This window comes from Gadus chalcogrammus, chromosome 10 (genome assembly GCF_026213295.1).
Source record: "Gadus chalcogrammus isolate NIFS_2021 chromosome 10, NIFS_Gcha_1.0, whole genome shotgun sequence".
Taxonomy (NCBI): Eukaryota; Metazoa; Chordata; class Actinopteri; order Gadiformes; family Gadidae; genus Gadus; species Gadus chalcogrammus.
The window spans coordinates 13628484-13649184 of record NC_079421.1 but is presented as its reverse complement, the minus strand read 5'-3'; the positions used below and the strand labels follow the sequence as shown (position 1 = coordinate 13649184).

The following is a 20701-nucleotide window of genomic DNA, read 5'->3' as shown; positions in this document are numbered from 1 at the left end:
CTGGACATTCGAGCTGTATAAATGCATTAGTTCTCTCTCCCCCTCTCTCTCTCTGTCCCTCTCTCGCGCTCTCTCCCTGAGAGCAGTAAACATGGTTCGTTTGATCTGGGTCCATCAAGTCCGTGTTTGCTTTGTGCCCCAGCCACCTTTTCCCTCTTTCTCGCTCTCCCTCTCTCGCTCCCCGCTGCCGTGTTCTCTCCCAGCTTGGAGACAAACAGCGATTCACTGTCGAGACTCTAATGCCATGCCAACCCCGGCCTTACACCGCTCGCAAACACTTTGTTCCGTGGCCCCTCTCTCTCCTCACACTCTCTTTCACATGTTCTCTAGGAAAATGGCACTTTCCCTTTTTCAAACTTCTGGAGACGATCTAGGGCACTGTTTAAATTTAGACGTCTCCACTGGGGAGACATCATGTCATGTGTTGGGTCTTGGGACCATTACCTCACCTGTGTACTCTCTGTCCCCCACCCCCTTTCAGATTTAGACGTCTCTACTTGAGATGCCTCCTGTGTTGGGTCTAGGGACCATGACACATGATGACGTCTAGACTTGGAAGACATCATGTCATGTGTTGGGTCTTGGGACCATTACCTCACCTCTGTACTCTCTGTCCCCCTCCCCCTTCAGATTAACTCGTCTCGACTTGAGATACCTCATGTGTTTCGTCTTGGGACTATAACCTCACCTTTGTGCTCTATCCCCCCCCTCCCTTCAAATTTAGGCATCTCGACTTGAGGTGCATCGTGTGTTGTGTCTTGGGACCATAGCCTCACCTGTGCACTCTCTCCTCGTCTCCCCAGCTTGCAGTGAGCAGGACTCTGAGCCGGGAGCCAGGCTCACCTGCCGCATCCTGCTACACCTCTTCAAGACCCCCCAGCGTAACCCTGTTCCTCAAGACGGGGCCAAGTCAGGTACAACCGTCCCCGTCACCTACCCCCCCTGTCTAAACTCTCATTACTTCCACTTGCCTCTGGCTGTCTGTTCTGGAAGTGCCCTCGTTTTCTCACATTCAATGATTTTAAGACATTTCTGACCCGTACAATGATCTGTTGTTTCTGGGTTTGTCTTTAATCCCCCCCACAGAAAAATCCCCCGTTGGTATCCGGTCGTCCTGCGATCGCCATCTGCTCGCCGCGTCCCAGAACAGCATAGTGGTGGGCGCAGTGTTTGCCGTCCTCAAGGCTGTCTTTATGTTGGGTAAGAGATGTCCCTTTATTCCTGCACAGACACTTGTAAGCACTCGGGGAGAACTCCTATTACTGAAAGGGTGACACGCAGCCGAAAAAGGTCACGTCGGAAATGAACCAGTCTTGCAACACCAAATTTCAAATGGAGAATGACATTACAAAATATTTAATGTCAGCTTGCTCTTTAACATGGATTTGGTAACTCTCTAACTCTTATTCGCACAACCAGATATGCAGAACAGAACAGTTCCTTCTAGTGAAGGATTATCTTTGGGAAGTCACTCCTTGCTGCAATCCGTGTGTGTGTGTGTGTGTGTGTGTGTGTGTGTGTGTGTGTGTGTGTGTGTGTGTGTGTGTGTGTGTGTGTGTGTGTGTGTGTGTGTGTGTGTGTGTGTGTGTGTGTGTGTGTGTGTGTGTGTGTGTGTGGGCCTCCGGGTTTTTACCCCATGAATACATTCATCACCCGGGACAGAAAAGTGACTTCTTCTTCTCCATGTTTAATTCAGGCGACGCAGAGCTCCGAGGCTCAGGCCTCTCGCATCCCGCAGGCCACGACGACCTATCGGGAGGCCGCAGCGTCTCCATAGAAACGGCCAGTCTGGATGTGTACGCAAAGTATGTGCTGAAGAGCATCTGCCAGCAGGTACGTGTCAATTTGATTTAATGTTTCTTTATTTTTTTTACAAAATAAACGACTGTTGTGTGAATTAGGTTGTGTGTGAAAAGGTGTTTGAGTAGGTTTTCAGCAGGCCTGCTGACGCACGCCCCGTCGTGCTTTTGGGCAGTACCAAAGGACGTCTGGAAATAGATGTTTCGTCTCGTTTACCCTTTTGAAGATGACCGCTTTGGCTATCACGCTGTTGGAGTCATATTATATCTTGCCAAGCTCTAAATATGTAAGTTATGCACTTTGTGCTGTATTTTATGAACAGGCACATCTTGCACTAGTGGAACATGTTGCTCAATGAAAAAAGAGGACACCGTAAACCACGAACGGGCCATAAAACTAGACTATTTTTACATTGACTAACTTATATCATCGGTTGCCCAAACTGCATCCATAGTGTCTTTTTTTTTTGTAGTTCTTTCTCGCCGGCAGATGTCAGTTATCGGTCGTAGCGACGGTGTGCCAGAGCGGTGCCGGAATAGCAGATGGCTGAATGTGGCCTTTTTTTGTTCTCAGGGGACATGAGAACGCTTTGCTGTTAGCAAGTGTTGTTTAAGCGTGTGCTGTGCTGCTCCAGTGAGGGGGGGGGGGTGGGGTGGGGGGCGGGGGGTGGTAGCGACCCCTACTGCCGGCTGGTTTGTCTCATCGGCATCCAGCAGCAGCCATGGCTGCTCTGCATAACGAACAAGACTGAATAATGAACATGGCTTCACATTGGGCTCATGCTAAGGCTTCGCTGTCGCCCACTACAGAGTGGGGGCTTTCTATTCCGGTAACGGGGGTTGTGTTGACCTTCAACACCTTTTTTTTTATTTATTTTTTTGATAATCCCCGGCCACGGCTCGACGGCCGGTCGCCCACGACGGGTCTCCAACTCTTCCTGTGAGTCCGCCTCGGTGTCTCCAGATCAGAGATGGGCAACTTTCATGATAAAGAGGGCCACATTTTTCATCATAACCATTGGAGGGCCACATGACTGCACACTTCAACTAAACGTGAGCTGAGAGAAGCTACACAATTGAGGATGCGATCTGGAGCAGGGATGCGATCTGGAGCAGGGATGCGATCTGGAGCAGGGATGGGCGATCTGGAGCAGGGATGGGCAACTGGCGGCCCGCGGGCCGCCAGTTGCCCATCCCTGCTCCAGATCGTTCGCAACGTGCCGCCGTGCTGTTGACTTTAGTAACCCCCTGTGCGCCGCTCCCTCCCCAGGAGTGGGTGGGGGAGCGCTGTCTGAAGTCCCTGTCGGAGGACAGCAGCGCCCTGCAGGACCCGGTGCTGGTCAACATCCAGGCCCAGCGGCTGCTGCAGCTCATCTGCTACCCCCACCGCCAGCTGGACAGCGACGACGGGGACAACCCCCAGCGGCAGCGCATCACGCGCATCCTGCAGGTGGACACCCCCCACCCCCCCACCACCCTATGGTCCCCCCCCTCCTCCTCCCCTACTTATCCTCATCCTGCAGGTGGACACACCCCACCCCCCCACCCCCCTATGGTCCCCCCCTCCTCCTCCCCTACTTACCCTCATCCTGCAGGTGGACACACCCCCTCTCTACTCCCCCCCCTCCTCTCCATATCCTCATTCTGCAGGTGGCCACACCCACACCATTCCTTCCCCTCATCCTGCAGGTAGACCCACCCTCTAGCCCCCCCCCCCCCCCCCCCCCTATATCCTCATACTACAGGTGCCCACACCCACCCTCTAGCCCCCCCCCCTCCCCTCCTTATCCTCATCATTCTCTTGCCCAACAGCACACTCTAGTCCCCACCTCCTCATCCTGTGGGGGCCCATTGTGCAAGTCAACACTGCCACCTGTTGGCATCAAGGTGAACTGCTGAACGATTCTCTCCCCTCCGTCCTCTCCAGAACATGGACCAGTGGACCATGAGGCAGTCGTCCCTGGAGCTGCAGCTGATGATCAAACAGAGCACCAACAGCGTGAGCGTCCTAACCTTTACCTCCTGTCTACCAGTGGAATCACTAGGGGGAGGGGGGGGCTTCTGTGCTCTGATTTGCTTCTCAACCACTAAGATGATCAACGCCTTCCCCCTCTAAAACCAGGAGCTCCACTCTCTGCTGGAGAACATCGCCAAGGCCACCATCGAGGTGTTCCAGAAGTCTGCGGAGATGAACTCCATGTACCCCTCGGGGAGCGGCGACGGCAACCCCTCCTCCGACAACAACAGCAGCAACAGCAAGATGAAGCCCATCCTCAGGTGGGTCTGTCCTCTGGGGTCTCTGCTGAACTCTGACCTGTTGGAGTCTCTGCTGAACTCTGACCTGTTGGAGCCTCTGCTGAACTCTGACCTGTTGGAGTCTCTGCTGAACTCTGACCTGTTGGAGTCTCTGCTGAACTCTGACCTGTCGGAGTCTCTGCTGAACTCTGACCTGTCGGAGTCTCTGCTGAACTGTGACCTGTCAGAGTCTCTGCTGAACTCTGACCTGTCGGAGTCTCTGCTGAACTCTGACCTGTCGGAGTCTCTGCTGAACTCTGACCTGTCGGAGTCTCTGCTGAACTCTGACCTGTTGGAGTCTCTGCTGAACTCTGCATTTATTGTAAGCCATAGTGATGGTATAGACAGCAGTGGGAAAGAAACTCCTGTATACAAACAGAAATCACCAGCCTTGGGTCATCCTGCAGACACACCAGTGGGAAGAAGGGAAAAAAAAACTAAAAGTAAACAGTCTCTCACATCTCCCTCTTCTGCCTCGCGTCCCCCCCAGCTCCTCGGAGCGGTCGGGGGTGTGGTTGGTGGCCCCCCTCATAGCCAAGCTGCACACCTCGGTGCAGGGCCACGTGCTGAAGGCGGCCGGGGACGAGCTGGAGAAGGGCCAGCATCTGGGCTCCTCCTCGCGCAAGGAGAGGGACCGGCAGAAACAGAAGAGGTCTGTTCACACGGTCCAATCACACGCCTCGGTTCATCCTGTTTATAAACATACCAATCACACGCCTTGGTTCATACTGTATACAAACGCATCAAATGCTAGTGTATTGTATACATCGCTGTATATATAAACGCACACGCGCGTGTATATATCGCTGTATACGCGCACTCGCGTGTGTATATCGCTGTATATACGCGCACGCGCGTGTGTATATCGCTGTATATATACTCGCACGCGCGTGTGTAAATATACGCGCACGCGCGTGTGTATATCGCTGTATATATACGCTCACGCGCGTATATTGCTGTATATATACACGCACGCAATGGAACACACTGAGGTCAACACTTTCGCAATGGCACCCCGAGCCGATTTTAAAGGTGCCATATTATACCACCAGGTGTGAGGTTGATTAGCCATTACAAGCCGTTTTGAAAATGTGTAGCTTCTGACAAGTGGGCGTGGCCACCTAGATGTATGACGGATAGATGAGCAACGTTTGCCACAGTTCACTCGGTAGCCAGATAGACTGATCTATCCAGCACACATCTCGGTGGACACGCCCACTTGTGATGTCAGAAGAGGCCGATTTTCAAAGCTGCTTGTAAGAGCTAATCACACTCACACCTGGTGGTAAATACGCCACCTTTTAATATAAAAGAAAGGAGGGTCTGCTCTGCATACTGTTTTAACGCTCCAGAAGTGGCTTTATTAACCGGCAACGTTTCGATCGCTAGGGATCTTCCATCTTTTTAAGACCATTTAATATCACACATGGGGGAAAAAAGTGAATTTGCGCCGTCACTCCATTGAAGTGACCTGAACCCCGCCCTGTGTGTCCCCAGTATGTCCCTGCTGAGTCAGCAGCCCTTCCTCTCCCTGGTGCTCACCTGTCTGAAGGGCCAGGACGAGCAGAGGGAGGGCCTGCTCACCTCGCTCTACAGCCAGGTGCAGCAGATCGTCACCAACTGGCGGGAGGACCAGTACCAGGACGACTGCAAGGCCAAGCAGATGATGCATGAGGCCCTGAAGCTGAGGCTCAACCTGGTACGCTGGTGGCCGTGGTGGTGGTGGTGGTGGTGGTGAGCCTGGACCAATCTCGCAGTGCCCGTGGTTCTTTCTGTAAGGTCGGGCTCCCCTGAAAGGTTTCTGCTCAGTACGAGATACCCCCGACCCAGCCATATCAAATATGAGGCTAAATACGATCGGCAGAGGAGCTCCCTTAGAGAGATTCTCAACAACAACAACAAAGAGATGGCTGCCGCTGATGTCGAACGAGCCTGGCATCGCCAGAGGAATTGCAGAGAGCATCATCTGCAGCCATCTTTGTTGTGGCTGAGAAAGCCCCTATGGCAATACTCTACGGTGACATCGTATTTATCCCGGCTCATATTTGATAAATGGTTGTGATTTGGTTGGTGTTTCTCCTACCGGGCAGAAATCGTTTTGGATAAGAGGAGAGCCAGACCTTACCTGCAGAGCAAATGGAACATGAGCCCGCCAGATGAGTTTGGTTCCCTAGGCTAGTGGTAGTTCTACACAGCGATAAGGGATCGCAGACGTTTACGGTATACGAGGCAATGGCGAATTGTCAAATGGTGAGAATTTGACAATTACCAGCTGGTGAAAACGTAGACTGAAAATAACCATTTCCCTTCACTACATATGTTAAGTCGTGTACAATGCCTGCCCAATAACAGCTATGATGTTGATAACGAATATGCTGTTGACAGTAAAGTATACAGCCTACCCGGCACTTTACTTTCACTTTACGAATGAATGAATGAATATAAATGAATAATGTATGATTTTTTTTTTGTCATCGTACAAGACAACTACATTTTGTAGGTGCAGTCCTCCAGCCCCACAGTTCTTTAAATATAAAATATAAATATATAATATAAAAACAACAAAATAAATTGATATTGTTGTTTTTATATTATATATTATATATAATATAGGGAGTTGAACAACCCTAACTAAAAAAGACCTCCGGGTCTAAACTTTGAGTATAGATTCCTAGCAGTCAATCCCCACTGCTTACTACGAGGGCCTTAGGGGAGCTGGATGTCGAGTGTGAGTCACTGGTGTGAACGAGTTGACCAATGGTGTGTCTCCGCGGGGGCAGGTGGGCGGGATGTTCGACACGGTGCAGCGCAGCACGCAGCAGACCACCGAGTGGGCGGTGCTCCTCCTGGACATCATCAGCAGCGGCACGGTGGACATGCAGTCCAACAAGTGAGGCCCGTCGGTGCGGGGGATCCCATTGGATAATGGAGTTATAATGACAATAGGGGCCATGGGGGGGAGTTTCACAGCTGTAACTGGAGGGGAAAATGATTTATGTCGGGTAGGGGTCTTTTAGGAAATGGGTTGATCACTAGACCAAGGTATTTGTATATATTCTCACACTATGTGGCTATAATTTAATTACTTTAATTGATATGTTTCTGATCCAACACTGTATCCGAGTCAAGTGAGTTCCTGAATATGTGATGCTACTATCACTATTTAGTTTAGGCCATTGTCCCTTTTCATCCAAAGTGTCTTCAGCCTCATTTTAAACGCATGTCGTTGATGAGCAGGTAGGGGTCTGGCTCAAGGAGGCCCCTGGTCATCTACGGATCGGCCCAGACACCCTGATCACCGCTAGACCCTCGTGCCTGCTATCAACACTAAACCCAGTCACTGACTCACGCCGTGTCTCTCTGCCGCAGCGAGCTGTTCACCACGGTGCTGGACATGCTCAGTGTGCTCATCAATGGCACGCTGGCGGCGGACATGTCCAGCATCTCCCAGGGCAGCATGGAGGAGAACAAGAGGGCCTACATGAACCTGGTGAAGAAGCTCCGGGTGAGGGAGAGAGAGAGGGCCTCGTGTCCCCGCACGGCTCCACACACTGGGCCCGGTCTGCTCGCATGTGTGACACTGAAGATATGGAGCTCTGCTGACGACAAAATATAGACACAACCCTCCAAATATATCTTAAGTTATTTTTTTATATAAATCGAGAAAAAAAAAAAGAAGCTGATCCATTCACTAGTGCATGACCATCCTTGTGTTCACTTTGACTTTACGGCGCAGACTTGATTGTTTAGTCGTCTCTAAATATAGAGATCCTTTAATCATTCCAAATGTTCTAAATGCTGGCCACTGAGTCACAGATTCCACCAGTTGACCACCAATTGTTAACTTGCACAACAGAAATGCCCTATCCACTTAAGAAACCCAACCAGAATAGCACATTGAGAGAGTTAAAATTCCATGCAAATACTAAAATATATCTTCCCGGAAAAAAACACAGCCCAAACTGAACCTTAAATAGGTCCATCGGACCTGGTATTTGATATTTCTAACACCGCCTTCTTCCCCCGCCCTTGCCTCTCCTTGCCACGCCACAGAAAGAGCTGGGCGACAGGCAGTCGGAGAGTCTGGAGAAGGTCCGCCAGCTGCTGCCTCTCCCCAAGCAGACCAGGGACGTCATCACCTGCGAGCCCCAGGGCTCGCTCATAGACACCAAGGGCAACAAGATCGCCGGCTTCGAGAAGGAGGTAGGACTCCGCCTCCTCAGAGTGCTCCACCACAGACGGCTCGTTTCAGAGCACGCCACACGCCCCAGTGCGTTCCCATGACCCAAGCTTCTGTCCATGGATCAATGTTTTCAAATTCAATCGTACACACGCAAGATTTTATATTATTATATTTACGCGACTGTAGGAATGATTGAAGAGCTAATATTTGGGATGCTGTGTGAGATTCTGTTTAGAGTTTAGGGACAATCTGACAATGTTCTGAGTAAATTCATTTTTTTGCTACATTTTAGATCTTGCCCCTGAACTCATGTTACAAAAAACTGTTGAACTACAACTGAAGCCAATAGAAAACTCAACCAAATCATCAGCACGGCAGAACATGTTAAACTAAACTAATCAGGCAAAACCGCTTTGGAAAATAATTAAAACGGAAATGAGAACTCTAAATGAAATAAAATAAAGTGAGCTAATAAAAATCCCAAAAGCACTTAAACCTTGGTACCTCCACCACCTCTCTAACCCCATACCCCCCCCCGGCTCCCGCTCTCTCCAGGGCCTCCAAGTGTCCACCAAGCAGAAGATCTCCCCGTGGGACGTGTTCGAGGGCCTGAAGCACTCGGCGCCCCTCTCCTGGGGCTGGTTCGGCACGGTGCGCGTGGACCGCAAGGTCTCCCGGCTGGAGGAGCAGCAGCGCTTCCTGCTCTACCACACCCACCTGAAGCCCAAGCCCCGCAGCTACTACCTGGAGCCGCTGCCGCTGCCCCCGGAGGAGGAGGAGCCCCCCACGCCCCTCTCCCAGGAGCCCGAGAAGAAGATGGCGGAGGCGGCCAAGCCGGAGAAGAACGTGGCCAGCACGCCGTCGGACTCCAGCAAGAAGAAGACCAACAAGAAGAAGAAGACGCCGGCCACCAAGACCGAGGTGGGGGGGGAGAGGCAGCCGACCAGTACAGAGCCAGTACAGAGCCAGTACAGAGCCAGTACAGAGCCAGTACAGAGCCAGTACAGTACATGAAAAGAATATTGATATGTTTGTTAGTATTACTTGATTGTATGCTTGGAAGGTTTTATTTATTAACTTTTTTTACTTTTATCATTTGTATTTTTATTAAGTCATTGCACATTTATAGGTTCTAATGAGCCAGTACAATACCAGTAACCTCTTGTTATTCGACATGTGTCCCGTGTTTCCGTTTGAATCCTGGGAAGTGTATTTTAGGAGGACTAATCCTAGGATGGGGAATGTTTGAGTGTGTTTGATCATTTAATGGATCCTTCTATAAGTTAAGATAACACTTTGTTAATCCCCGAAGGGAAATGCTGACGTTAGTGCAGCAAATACCACTGCAAAACGACGAAAATAGAGTAGAGTAGTATACAAACAAGAGTTGGAACACAAAGTAAAATGTGTATATATATACACAGTACTATTCAAAGCAAGTTGCAGGCAATGTATTTTTAGGTTAATCTTGCTCAAGGATCCCTGCAGGCATTGGGTTTTGAACCCCTGCACTTTGCCGATGGGCTCAAACACTGTCCTGCTGATGTCCTACCTAATTCAGTGCGTTCATCAGTCTTTGTCAAAGCTTTTCATGTGTGGGTGTGTGTTGTTCCGTCCCCGACCCAGGACTTTGTGAGCCGCACGCCCAGCGGCGGGCCCTACGTGCCGGGCATGCAGCCTGACCTGATGATGAGCCAGCAGAACCCCTACGCCAGGATTGGCTACGGGCAGCAGCCTATCGGCATCTACGCCCAGAACCAGCCTCTCCCACCAGGTCAGCTCCTCACAGCACACCTGTTGTAGTGAGCAGCCCGTCGCCGCTCGCTTGGGACCTGGGACTCGTTTGACTATCATTAATCAAACTGTTCCGAAGTTATTGGGAATCCTCTGGGACAGCCTCTGTGTTTATGATTAATATTGTTATTTTCTATTAGAATTGGATTTTACTCGCATTGATTCATTTAGCTGTTATTCTTATGAAAGTAAGGCTTAAGGTCACAGAACAAGTTTTTGGTTGGTTTATTACAAGCTGTTGGTCCTAAACGTAGGAGTATATGACCATAGAAACGAGGTTCATCAGTTGTTTCGTCTTTTTCTTTGTAGCCCAAGCACACCATGGCCGAATATAGTGAAATCTTCACGGCAATAAAACCCCTTGTGATTCTGCCTCCCTCAATAAAAGGGACTTTATTCTAAATATCTGATGTCTCTTCTCAGGGGGTCCCGGGTTGGAGTCGCCATACCGCCCGAACCGCAACACCCAGATGAACAAGATGATGCCGGCGCGGCCCACCTACCCAGGCATGATGCCCAGCATCCCGGGCGGCATGATGATGGGCATGGACAAGCAGTACCCCATGGGCTACAAGCCCCAGCCCGCCATGCCCCAGGGCCAGATCCTGAGACAGCAGCTACAGGTCAGACTGGTGAGTCAGTCTGCACTGTGTAGACTTGACCAAAAGGGGGAGCTGTCGAGCTGGATACAATCATGTTGTTGTTGTTGTTGTTGAGAAGCTTAGATTCAGGTGGTCTACAAGAGAATACCATAACCCAAGTTAACAGTTAGAATGACAATTTGAATAACCACACAATAAATCAAATAGAATAAAGAAGCAGTAGCTTGACTTCTATGTTCAAGGCAGTATCTTTGTATGTGCATCGTTTAATTGCACTAAAGGCTTTTTTTTTGTATCGTCCTGTTTTGATCAGTATATGCCAATGTTGTTATCAATAAAAAAACATTTGCACAAGGCAAGCCGATAGACTTCTCCATGTTGATAAGAGCATTAAAATAGGAACAATTAATGGGACAAAGAAATCAAGGGATATTCAGCAAAGAAAAAAGAATTGCGATTAATCGTGAGTTAACAATGGCATTAATGCGATTAATCGCGATTAAATATTTTAATCGCTTGACAGCCCTAATATATTTACATGATAATAAGATGTGCATAAAAATGACAATGAGCTGTTTACACTTTGTAGCCACTATGAGATGTAAAGAGTGGCTGTGGCGTCAGTGAAGCCTGTTTTGAGTGAGATATGTGATGTAGAAGGCCCTTGCTTTCCCCGGGGGGGATAGGAGATGAGCAGGTGAGTGCTTACCAGCGTGTCCGCTGTGTGTGTGCGTGTGCTGCTCCGCCTAACTCTGTTTTCTTCAGAACCAGAGCATAATGGGCCAGCAGATGAGACAGATGACACCCAACCAGCCTTACACGCCCATGCAGCCCGCCCAGGTGACACATTTATTCAACACAGTTAACAAGCAACACTTCACAAAGTGCTTTTTCAGTATAAGACGATTCTGGAGTACAAAAATTCAAAGACTCGCAGTTAAGATAATTCAAGCAAATAAAAAAGGGGTTAGAAATGCAAACAAATGCAACTAAAATTAATATAATAATAAAACACACGGACAAAATGAAAATGAGCTAGCGAGAATGGATGACGAACAGAAATAGTGGGAAGCAGGGGGCTTGGGTGGGCAAGCGTCGTTGAGAGCGCAGTCTTAAGATAAGATACAACTTTATTAATCCCCCGTAAGAGAAATAGTTTGTTGCAAAAACAGCCCAGCAGCAGTGGATGGACACAGAATAAAATGAATACAAAGTGCTAATGCATAAGTAGACGCTTATAGTTAAAATAGGGACAAAAACAAGACAAACAGAACCAACATCATGATGGGTGATGCATATACACATATATACGCATACCTAAACACACACACATGCATATGCAAACACATAGACGTACACAAACACAATCATCAGGCACTGTTGAACAGTCTAATGGCTGCCGGCACAAAGGAGCACCTGAAGCGCTCCGTCTTGCACCTGGGGAACATGAACCTGTGGCTGAAGGTGCTCCTCATCTGCCACAGCTCAGCATGGAGGGGATGGGTGGGGTTACCCAGGATGGACTTGGATGTAATCTGTAATGCAATGGGAGAGTCCCCCAATGTCCTCTGCGTGGTCTTCCTGGAACAGATCCCAGTCTGTTCTCTGGAAGCAGTCCTGCAGGGCCTCCTCAGCCTCTCTAGACCACACCTTCACAGTCCTGGTGGTAGCCGGCTGCTTGTTTACTCCAGGCTTGTACACAGGTGTAAGGTGTATCAGGTTGTGGTCAGACTGGTCGAGGGGTGGGAGGGGAGAGGAGCTGTATGCCTCCCTCACATTGGCATAAAGCAAGTCCAGGATTTTATTTCCTCTGGTTTTTCATTTCACATACTGTGTGAAGCGGGTCAGAGTTTTGGAGAGAGAGACATGATCGAAATCTTGATTATCATGAGAGCTGTGGGGTGCCGAGTCTGTAGTCTCGCGACGGTAGAGTGGATGACGGCACAAGCGCTCGCCGCCACTGCAGACGGTGGTACATACACAACAACAACAATGGCATGAGAGAACTCCCGAGGCAGATAGTATGGCCTCACTCCCACAGCTAACAGTTCTATATCTGGAGTACAGATGCTCCCGTTCGCGGTAACACGTCCAGGGTTACACCATTTTGTGTTCACAAAGACGGATAGACCCCCTCCTTTCCTCTTACTGCTTTGTTGTCCCCTGTACGCTCTCGCTAGCGTGAAGCCAGCTAACTCGATAGCACAGTCCGGTATATTCATTCCTATGTAGCCATGTGTCCGTGAAGCACATCAAACTACATTCCCGGCACACACACTGACTGCTCGCCAAGGCTGTTAGTTTGTCTGTTTTGTTGGCCAACGATCTCACGTTCCCCATCACGATAGATGGAAGGCAAGGTTCCCCTCCGGTGTCTCCTTAGCTCCACGGGTATGCCCGCGGGTGGGGCTCCACCAGCCCGGTACATCATCAGCCCTTCCCCCGTGTAGGCAATCATTGTTTGGTCCACGAGTATCACAAACTACGGTTAAAACTACACTAACGCTAACTTAAACTAATTATCAAATGTGTTTAAAAGATAAAAGGCACCTTCTAGCGAGTACCAGAAAGATGGAAAGTTGAAATAATAGTAGCAAGTAGAAGAAAAAGTAGGAACTGCAAGAGCTACTGCAACAGGAAGCCTCCCTCGACGGCGCCACTCCCCAACCTTAACCTTAACCCCCACCCTCCCTGTGTCCCCTCCCGCCAGAACATCAACCAGGGCTACACCTCGTACGCCTCCCACATGGGCCTTCAGCAGCACCCCTCCCAGGCCGGCGGCGGCGGCGGTGGCGGCGGCGGCGGCGGCATCGTGCCCACCGCCTACGGGAACCAGAACTTCCAGGGCTCGCACCCCGGCGCCAACCCGGCGGCCGTGGACCCCCTGCGGCAGATGCAGCAGCGGCCCAGTGGCTATGTGCACCAGCAGGCGCCGGGCTACAACATGCAGAACACGCAGAGGTCAGGCCCTCGACCAGCACGCCCCCTTTAGTGTCATTACATTTTTACACATAGGGTATTTAGCCCTTGACGCTTTGATCCAAAGTGACTTACCTTAAGTACGCTCGTGTGTATTTACAATACTTTTGAATGCGAGGATCAGTTGTGTATTTCGTGAGCCTTTTGTGCCCTTTGCTTCCAGATGTATTTTCATTCGGATTGGCGGAAAAGTAAAGACTTGTAGCGTAGCATTAACACATTCTTTGCTCTCCATCTCGCTTCCTTTTCCTCTCTCACCCTCCCTCTGTATCTCACCCTGCCTTTTTCCTTCCCTCACTCTTTCTCCCTACCCTCTCTCTCTTTCTCCCTACCCTCTCTATCTCTTTCTCCCTATCTTCTATCTCTCTTTCTCCCTACCCTCTCTATCTCTTTCTCCCTATCCTCTATCTCTCTTTCTCCCTACCCTCTCTTTCTCTTTCTCCCTATCCTCTATCTCTCTCTCCCCCTACCCTCTCTCTCTCTCTCTCTCCCGGCCGACCTCCAGGTTCCCCCACCAGGCGTTGCAGCAGCAGGCTCCCATCATGCACGGCCTGGGTCACATGCCGGCCCAGGGTGTCCACCCTGGCATGAGGCCCAATCAGATACTGGCAGAGCAGCAGCAGCAGCAACAGCAGCAGCAGCAGCAACAACAACAACAGCAACAGCAGCAGCAGCAACAACAGCAGCAGCAGCAACAACAACAACAACAGCAACAGTTCCTCAGACAGCAGGCCGCACTCAGAGTATGTGTTTATGTTGAGCCCCCTTAAGCGTAGTCTCAGAAATCGACCTTTAGATAAAGATCTACAGTTTACTACTGTAGCCAGCAGTAGTAAACTGTAAAAAAAAAATAAGGTGTCTCTGAATGTTTCAACTCCTCACAGTAAAGACGGACCACGGTAGAAATACAAAATAATTCTACAGTCCCCTTAAATCCCCTTCTGAAATCCATTCATGTAAATTAGTATTCTGCTCTAGAATATCTCCGTAACGAAACAGGAAACAAGGCCTAAATCCATCCCTTGCAGTTCTGTTTTCTTTGGCCAGGCTCGGTTGGGTCTCCCCCTAGAAGTTCTGCTGGAAAACAGTAGAGCTGCTGGATCCGAGACTTCCTCTAGACGGAGGGACTTGTATTTGCTGGTGTAACCCACGGCTTTTTGGTTTAGTAATTGTTTGCCTAAAAGTAGAAAACTGCCTTCATTGTTAGGCACAGTTGTTTCTCCTTTTGAAACGAGATGGTTTAGTTTCACAAGGTGGAGTGAAGTATTATAATTGTCAACAAATTTCTAGAATTGGATCTTAATTAAAAAGCACAAAATCATTCCAGATCATGAAGGGCTTTCTCAGGAGTTTCTCACAATTGGGTGAATTGGGGATTTAGGAATCGGAAGGACAAAAAGGCATTTTTTAACATTTTACTATTGATCTTTCATCCCCTCTCCCCTCTCTCTCTTTATTTCTGTCCTCCCTATCCAACAACAGCAGCAACAACAACAACAGCAGCAGCAACAACAACAACAGCAGCAACAACAACAACAGCAACAGCAGCAGCAGCAACAACAGGTCCAGCAACAACAACAACAACAGCAGCAGCAGCAGGTCCAGCAGCAGCAGCAGCAGCAACAGGTCCCGCCGCAGCAGCAGCAACAGGTCCCGCCGCAACAGCAGGTCCAGCAGGTCCAGCAGGTCCAGCAGGTCCAGCAGCAGCAGCAGCAGCAGCAGCAGCAGCAGCAGCAGCAACAGCAACAGGTAGCAACATCCCAGACCCCTACCCAAGCACAGAGCCAGGCGCTGGGCATGCAACCCCTGCCCCCACAGCAAACCATGGTAGGTTCCATTCGCTCAACGCCTGACTGTCTTTTAGCACCCCCACTCCCACCCCAGGCAAACACTGCACTCAAGGAGCGGCCGGCTGTATGTGTATGTGGGGGGACGGTAGCATGGTGTGGTCACTCGACAGAGAGAGAGCGAGAGACGGCACACCGGGTCTTAATTCGCCGTGTGTGGCCGACGCAGACCAGGTGTCGGTTCTTAGGGCAGACGGTTGTCCCCTCGTTGAACACGGACCCGAGTTAGTGTGCGGAATGAACACGCGTGTGGGGGCGTTGTGGCGGTAACGTTGGCGATGTTGACAACACGGAAAGTGCATGGAAAGCCCCCCCCCCCCCCCCCCCCCAAGCCAAAGCTCTCTTTGCGTCAGGAAAGGATCGGAGGTTAGGCTGAGGTATGAAGCTGTGTAGAGCCAGGACATATTGTATCCCCTTCCTCCCCCACCCCCCCCACCTCTCCCAAGCATTGTTTTATTGCACAGTCATGGAATGGAAAACCTCGTGTGAACCGTGTGACTGACGTCAGGCGTTTGTCTTGTCTCTGTGCTGTCTCTGCTTCCAGTTCCCGAGGCAGGGCATGCAGCAGACCCAGCAGCAGCAGCAGACTGCAGCTCTGGTCCGGCAGCTGCAGCAGCAACTCTCCAGTAAGTGCAGACGCTCTCTGTCTGTCCGTCTGTCTCTGTGTGCAGACATCGGCGGTTCACATCACCGTCCGGCCTAGCTCTGCTCTATTGTAACATATTTCGCTGTAATCCATTTTGGAATTTTGTATCTATTGTGAACAGAACTTGTTCTTTGTGCCAGTGCTTGAAAAGTGTGTTAAGTTTGGTTAACATTGAAGAATGTCCTGTCCTATGAATGAAGAACATTTGTATTCTTTGTTTCTTTGCGTGTTGTTTTTTTTAGATACACAACCAGGCCAGAATACCAACTCATATTACTGATCGTCGTTCGTCGAAGTGTGCTGCGAGCCCCCTCACCACCCCACCATATATACATATATAAATATATGCAGGAGCGTCCCCAAGCCTACCCACCCTTCATCTGTGGTGGACCGGGCCACAGAATGAGTCCAGTGCGGTGCAGGTCCGTTCCCAGAGCCCTGCTTTGGGCTCATGATCGGGGAGGTGAATGCCTCAGGCGATGGAAGGAAGGACTACCAAATGGACAAACCAAACCAACCCCCCCAAGTTTACCACTGAGTACAACTGGCAAGGAAATGGCTATCATGTTCAGTCGTGTATTTGCAGAACATAGTTGCAGAAATCGGCAGAGATCTCGCTGGGAAATAGTGTGGCGAGATATGGGGGAAGAGTTTATGTAAAAAAAAAAGAAAAAAAAAAGTACCAGAAATTATAAGAATAATGCAAGTTTTTTATTTTATTTCAATTTGTACAATTTTTTCAGTTTGGTGTATTTCTCATTAAAAAAAATCATGTCAATTGTATGTGGTAGCCTATATTGTATCGCCTTCCGATGTAATTCACAGTGAAATATTGTAACACTTTAGTTGCAGCATAATCCTCAATTGCATCTCAGACTGAATTAATGAAGCTTTTATTCAAAGTGTTTAACGAGGAGACATTTACATAGACGCACACTTGAGTGAAAACGAATTGCCAGTTATCGGGGGGGCTCTGTACAATCATGCATGTTTCAAAGTCTTCTCAGGCTTTCGGTCGTCCGTGTCCAAAGGCTCCAGGTGGCTGAAAAGCACCCAAGAATCAGACCCCAATGCCCTACCCTCCAAGGGGCAGCCGGCAGGCCGTCCCTCGGGAACTGGGCAGGAAGGAGAGGGCCCTTCGGACCAACCGCCTATCCGTGGTCCCCGGAACGGCGGGCCGCAGTTGCCTTTCCAGCCAGACGCGGTCGCCCTGGTTACCTCTGTCCCACATCGAGGGCGTGTGCCGTTGGTCAGCCTCTCGCAGCCGCCGATGGCCTCCAGCACCTTGTACGCGTACAGGCTCTCGGAGTGGTGCTCCACCGCGGAGGGGAGTACCCGCATCGCTCTCAGCAAGCGGTGGTTAGCAGCTGTCAGCCGGGCCGAAGCGAGGGTGACGCTGGGCCAGGAGAAGAGCGGGAGCCGTGCGTCGGTTCAACTGGCCTCCCAGCGAGTTGACCAGCTCGGTGTCGAGGACCTTGAGCGCATTGCAGTCATTGTCAACTCGGTCAGAGTTCGGAACGCACCGTCACAGGACTCAAGCGGAAGCACCTGGGGCCATCCATCATGGACATCTGAGACTTCCACGGGGGCGACCATGTTGTCGCATATCAAAGACCCCCGAGCCAACTGCCCCACGTCCCCTGTGGACCGAGAAGAGAGGGAGGTTGGTTTACACATTCACTGTTTCCTCTCCGGGGGAGGGGATGTCTTGGAACAGGTTGCAATGCTTCATACTTGTCGGTGAGGTGGCTGTGGTGTAGCTCACAGGAAGTCGATTCATTTCAAAGGCAGCGCAGCGTAGGACTTGCAAGAAAAGTTGGCAGAAGAGTTTGCATTGCATCTAGGCCAAGGAACGGTTCAAACTCAATGTCCCACAACTTCTTCAAGGATTGGATTAGTCTAGCCTTCTAGCTAATACGATTCAGGACACTATTGCCAAACAAGAATACATAGTTATAAAGCAGTTTTAGTCCATCTATAACTGTATATTACTACCCATAATAAAATACTAACACAAAATACATAATTGGCTAGTATCGGCTAGAAGAGCATGCATACACCTAGCGGTAGCCTTTAGTTTTGATTGTTGAATGTTTTAAAATTGTAAAGTGCGATTCTACTTCTAGGTAGAAGGTGTGACCACTCTTCTGACTATGTTTAGACATCATAGATAAAAGGTCACAGCCTGGCGTAGGGCAGAGGCCAACTGCAGCCCTGAATGACGCCGTAATCGTCACAAAAGACGACACAAGTAAAGTAAGGATAAGAACAAGGTCATGAGATTACAGAAGAAGTTGAGAGCTGGGGGAAGGGGGGGATCTCCTGCATCCTCTGATTGGCAGATTGACCTGACCAATGTGAGGATGGACACTGAGGGCAGTGACCAATCTTTCCCAGCAAAGATCAAGGAAGAACACTTTAGTGTTGCTAGTGAGTCTGGCAGCTACTATGTGTTCCACTTTACCCCAGAGAAAGCATCGAAAAAGCAGTCACATGGTGAGCAGATAACTAAGGTCCTGTTTGCCAGACTGAAAGAGAGGGGTTTCGATAAGAGCTTGTAGCCATTGGAGGAGACTCAACAAATATCAACACTGGTGTGAATAATGGAGATATGGGGGAGCTGGAGCCGCACCTGGGGAGAAAGCTGGTTCACAGCGGTGAACTTCTCCCCCGCCCATCTCACTGTTGACCTTGATGGTCCTACTCTGTCAGACAACCCATTTTCCGGGCCAATAGGAAAGCTCATTGATTCTGCCACGGACGTTGATATCAATCCAAACTTCCCCTTGGATCTCTCTAGGGCCCTCCACTGATAGAGCTGCCTGACAAGCTCATTCAAGATCTCTCAACTCTCAACACTATGGATACAAGTTTGTCTGTGCAGTCAGGGATGGAGAGTTTCCTGAGAGGTTGGCTCTGTCGAGGTTTGACAGTGAACCACAGCCGCTGGCTCACCACAGCTAACAGACTTCTCGGGCTCTGGGTTTCAAAACATGGACTTAAAGGGAAGAATTTGCGATTCATTGGTGAGTTCATCATTGGCGGGATACTATCCATGTTGGTTCAATGTGAAAGTCAAGCACTCCTGGATCGAAGGCCCTAGGCACATTCTGTTTCAGCTTGAGGAGCTGCTGGACCTTGTTATGCCGACTGTGAGAAGATCTGCTTGGTATACCCACAGTGAAGCCATAAACCAAACACTGCTGTGCAATAAGGAAAATAAGGAGAGGAATGAGGGGGTGGAGAGATTCCTGGCCATCAGGGAAAAGGGGGACCCAGACACTCAGCTAGGGGACTCCTCTGTCAGAACCAGAAGGACACATGACATCAATCATGATGCTTCCAGCATTGGTGCCTTGATCAGCTGGTCAGAAGATGTGTCAGAGCCACCCCTCACCTGCTCACTAACCACCTCAGAGGTAAAGTATTTCATCCCCACCCCCATGAAGGTACTCAACTGGCGACTGAAGCTTCTGCTAAGTACTTCTTACAGGAAAAGAGGGATGGAGCGATCATGGCTCAGGAGACGGGAAGCTGATGTCCAAGAATGAGTCAAGGCAGGACTTGTGCAATCTGGTTCAGGAAGTTAGGAGATTGTTCCTTGTAATTGTATCCAGTGATATACATGCAGTTCACCTGTTAATAAATGTGTACATTTTTATTGAGTTTGTCAATACAAATAATTTCCCTTACTTCTTACAAAATACTAGAGAAAGGGTTTGAAAGGGTCAAATTGCCAATTAGGAATTACAAAATGATGTAGGTTATTTAACCTTTCCCAGAAATAAACTCATAATTCCCAATGATAAATTTAAGATTTTGACCCCCTCATCCGGTTAGCCTTCAGATTAATTTTGAATATCATATTCAATTTCAGCGACGCCTACAGTCTGACGTCACATCATTATGGAAATAAATTCAGCACAAAGACATCAGTCGAAAGCAAAGGGAAAAGTTGATAAAGCATAATATCACCCCTTTAACATACAGGCATGTAGCCCTATTCTGGTGCTTAGCACGGGTTGTGACACGTTCAGCATCCACTTCTGAACTGTGGTCATGAGTTGCGCTCATTAACCCTGATTGACAGACGTCAGGTGAGAAGAGTTGATTGCTTATCGTGTCGGGAAATGAATGGTGGGACGAATCAGAGAGCGAGTGTTGGTATAAACCAGCAAATCAAAAATTGCAATATTTGTAGCAATTTGTTTGGCATACGCTAAAGTAAGACCCATAATATACACAAAAAGCATTAGGGGGTGAGCCTTTGGAGAAACCTGGGCGAAGCAAAAATTGGGACACAGTAGATCATAGATAGACAGAACCACACTACACGTGAAGCATCGTACATGGCTCTGGTTCCATCTTTTCACATATGTCTAGGGGTGCGCATAACTGGTACGCAAGTACGCATGCGCGGCCATAACCGGGGATGCGTAACGTAACTTGTGTCACTACATGCGCTTTTGCGTAATTTACGGGAGATCGAAAAAAAAAAAAACGAAACAATAAAATACATTGAGCAGGTACTATAGCGTTCGCCACCTGCAAAGAAA

At 49.4% G+C, this 20701-nt stretch overlaps 1 protein-coding gene across 5 annotated transcripts in view; it reads left to right on the top strand.

The window, feature by feature from the left end:
* med12 (mediator complex subunit 12) overlaps positions 1 to 16923 on the top strand; it is a 34099-nt gene extending 17176 nt beyond the window's left edge. The window contains exons 24-43 of one of the 5 annotated variants that reach the window (XM_056600672.1): positions 804 to 914; positions 1087 to 1200; positions 1697 to 1833; positions 3070 to 3249; positions 3727 to 3798; positions 3922 to 4076; positions 4585 to 4746; positions 5592 to 5793; positions 6875 to 6984; positions 7464 to 7599; positions 8148 to 8297; positions 8833 to 9198; positions 9904 to 10051; positions 10495 to 10694; positions 11439 to 11513; positions 13384 to 13634; positions 14158 to 14395; positions 15135 to 15479; positions 16044 to 16125; positions 16388 to 16923. In XM_056600672.1, coding sequence (XP_056456647.1) covers positions 804 to 914; positions 1087 to 1200; positions 1697 to 1833; positions 3070 to 3249; positions 3727 to 3798; positions 3922 to 4076; positions 4585 to 4746; positions 5592 to 5793; positions 6875 to 6984; positions 7464 to 7599; positions 8148 to 8297; positions 8833 to 9198; positions 9904 to 10051; positions 10495 to 10694; positions 11439 to 11513; positions 13384 to 13634; positions 14158 to 14395; positions 15135 to 15479; positions 16044 to 16125; positions 16388 to 16425 — 3272 coding nt within the window. In that variant the 3' untranslated portion in view covers positions 16426 to 16923. Of the gene's footprint in view, positions 1 to 803; positions 915 to 1086; positions 1201 to 1696; positions 1834 to 3069; positions 3250 to 3726; positions 3799 to 3921; positions 4077 to 4584; positions 4747 to 5591; positions 5794 to 6874; positions 6985 to 7463; positions 7600 to 8147; positions 8298 to 8832; positions 9199 to 9903; positions 10052 to 10494; positions 10704 to 11438; positions 11514 to 13383; positions 13635 to 14157; positions 14396 to 15134; positions 15480 to 16043; positions 16126 to 16387 lie in introns of all 5 variants that reach the window. The other 4 variants (XM_056600673.1, XM_056600671.1, XM_056600674.1 and 1 more) reach the window with 4 other exon arrangements.
* The last annotated feature ends 3778 nt before the right edge of the window (positions 16924 to 20701 follow it).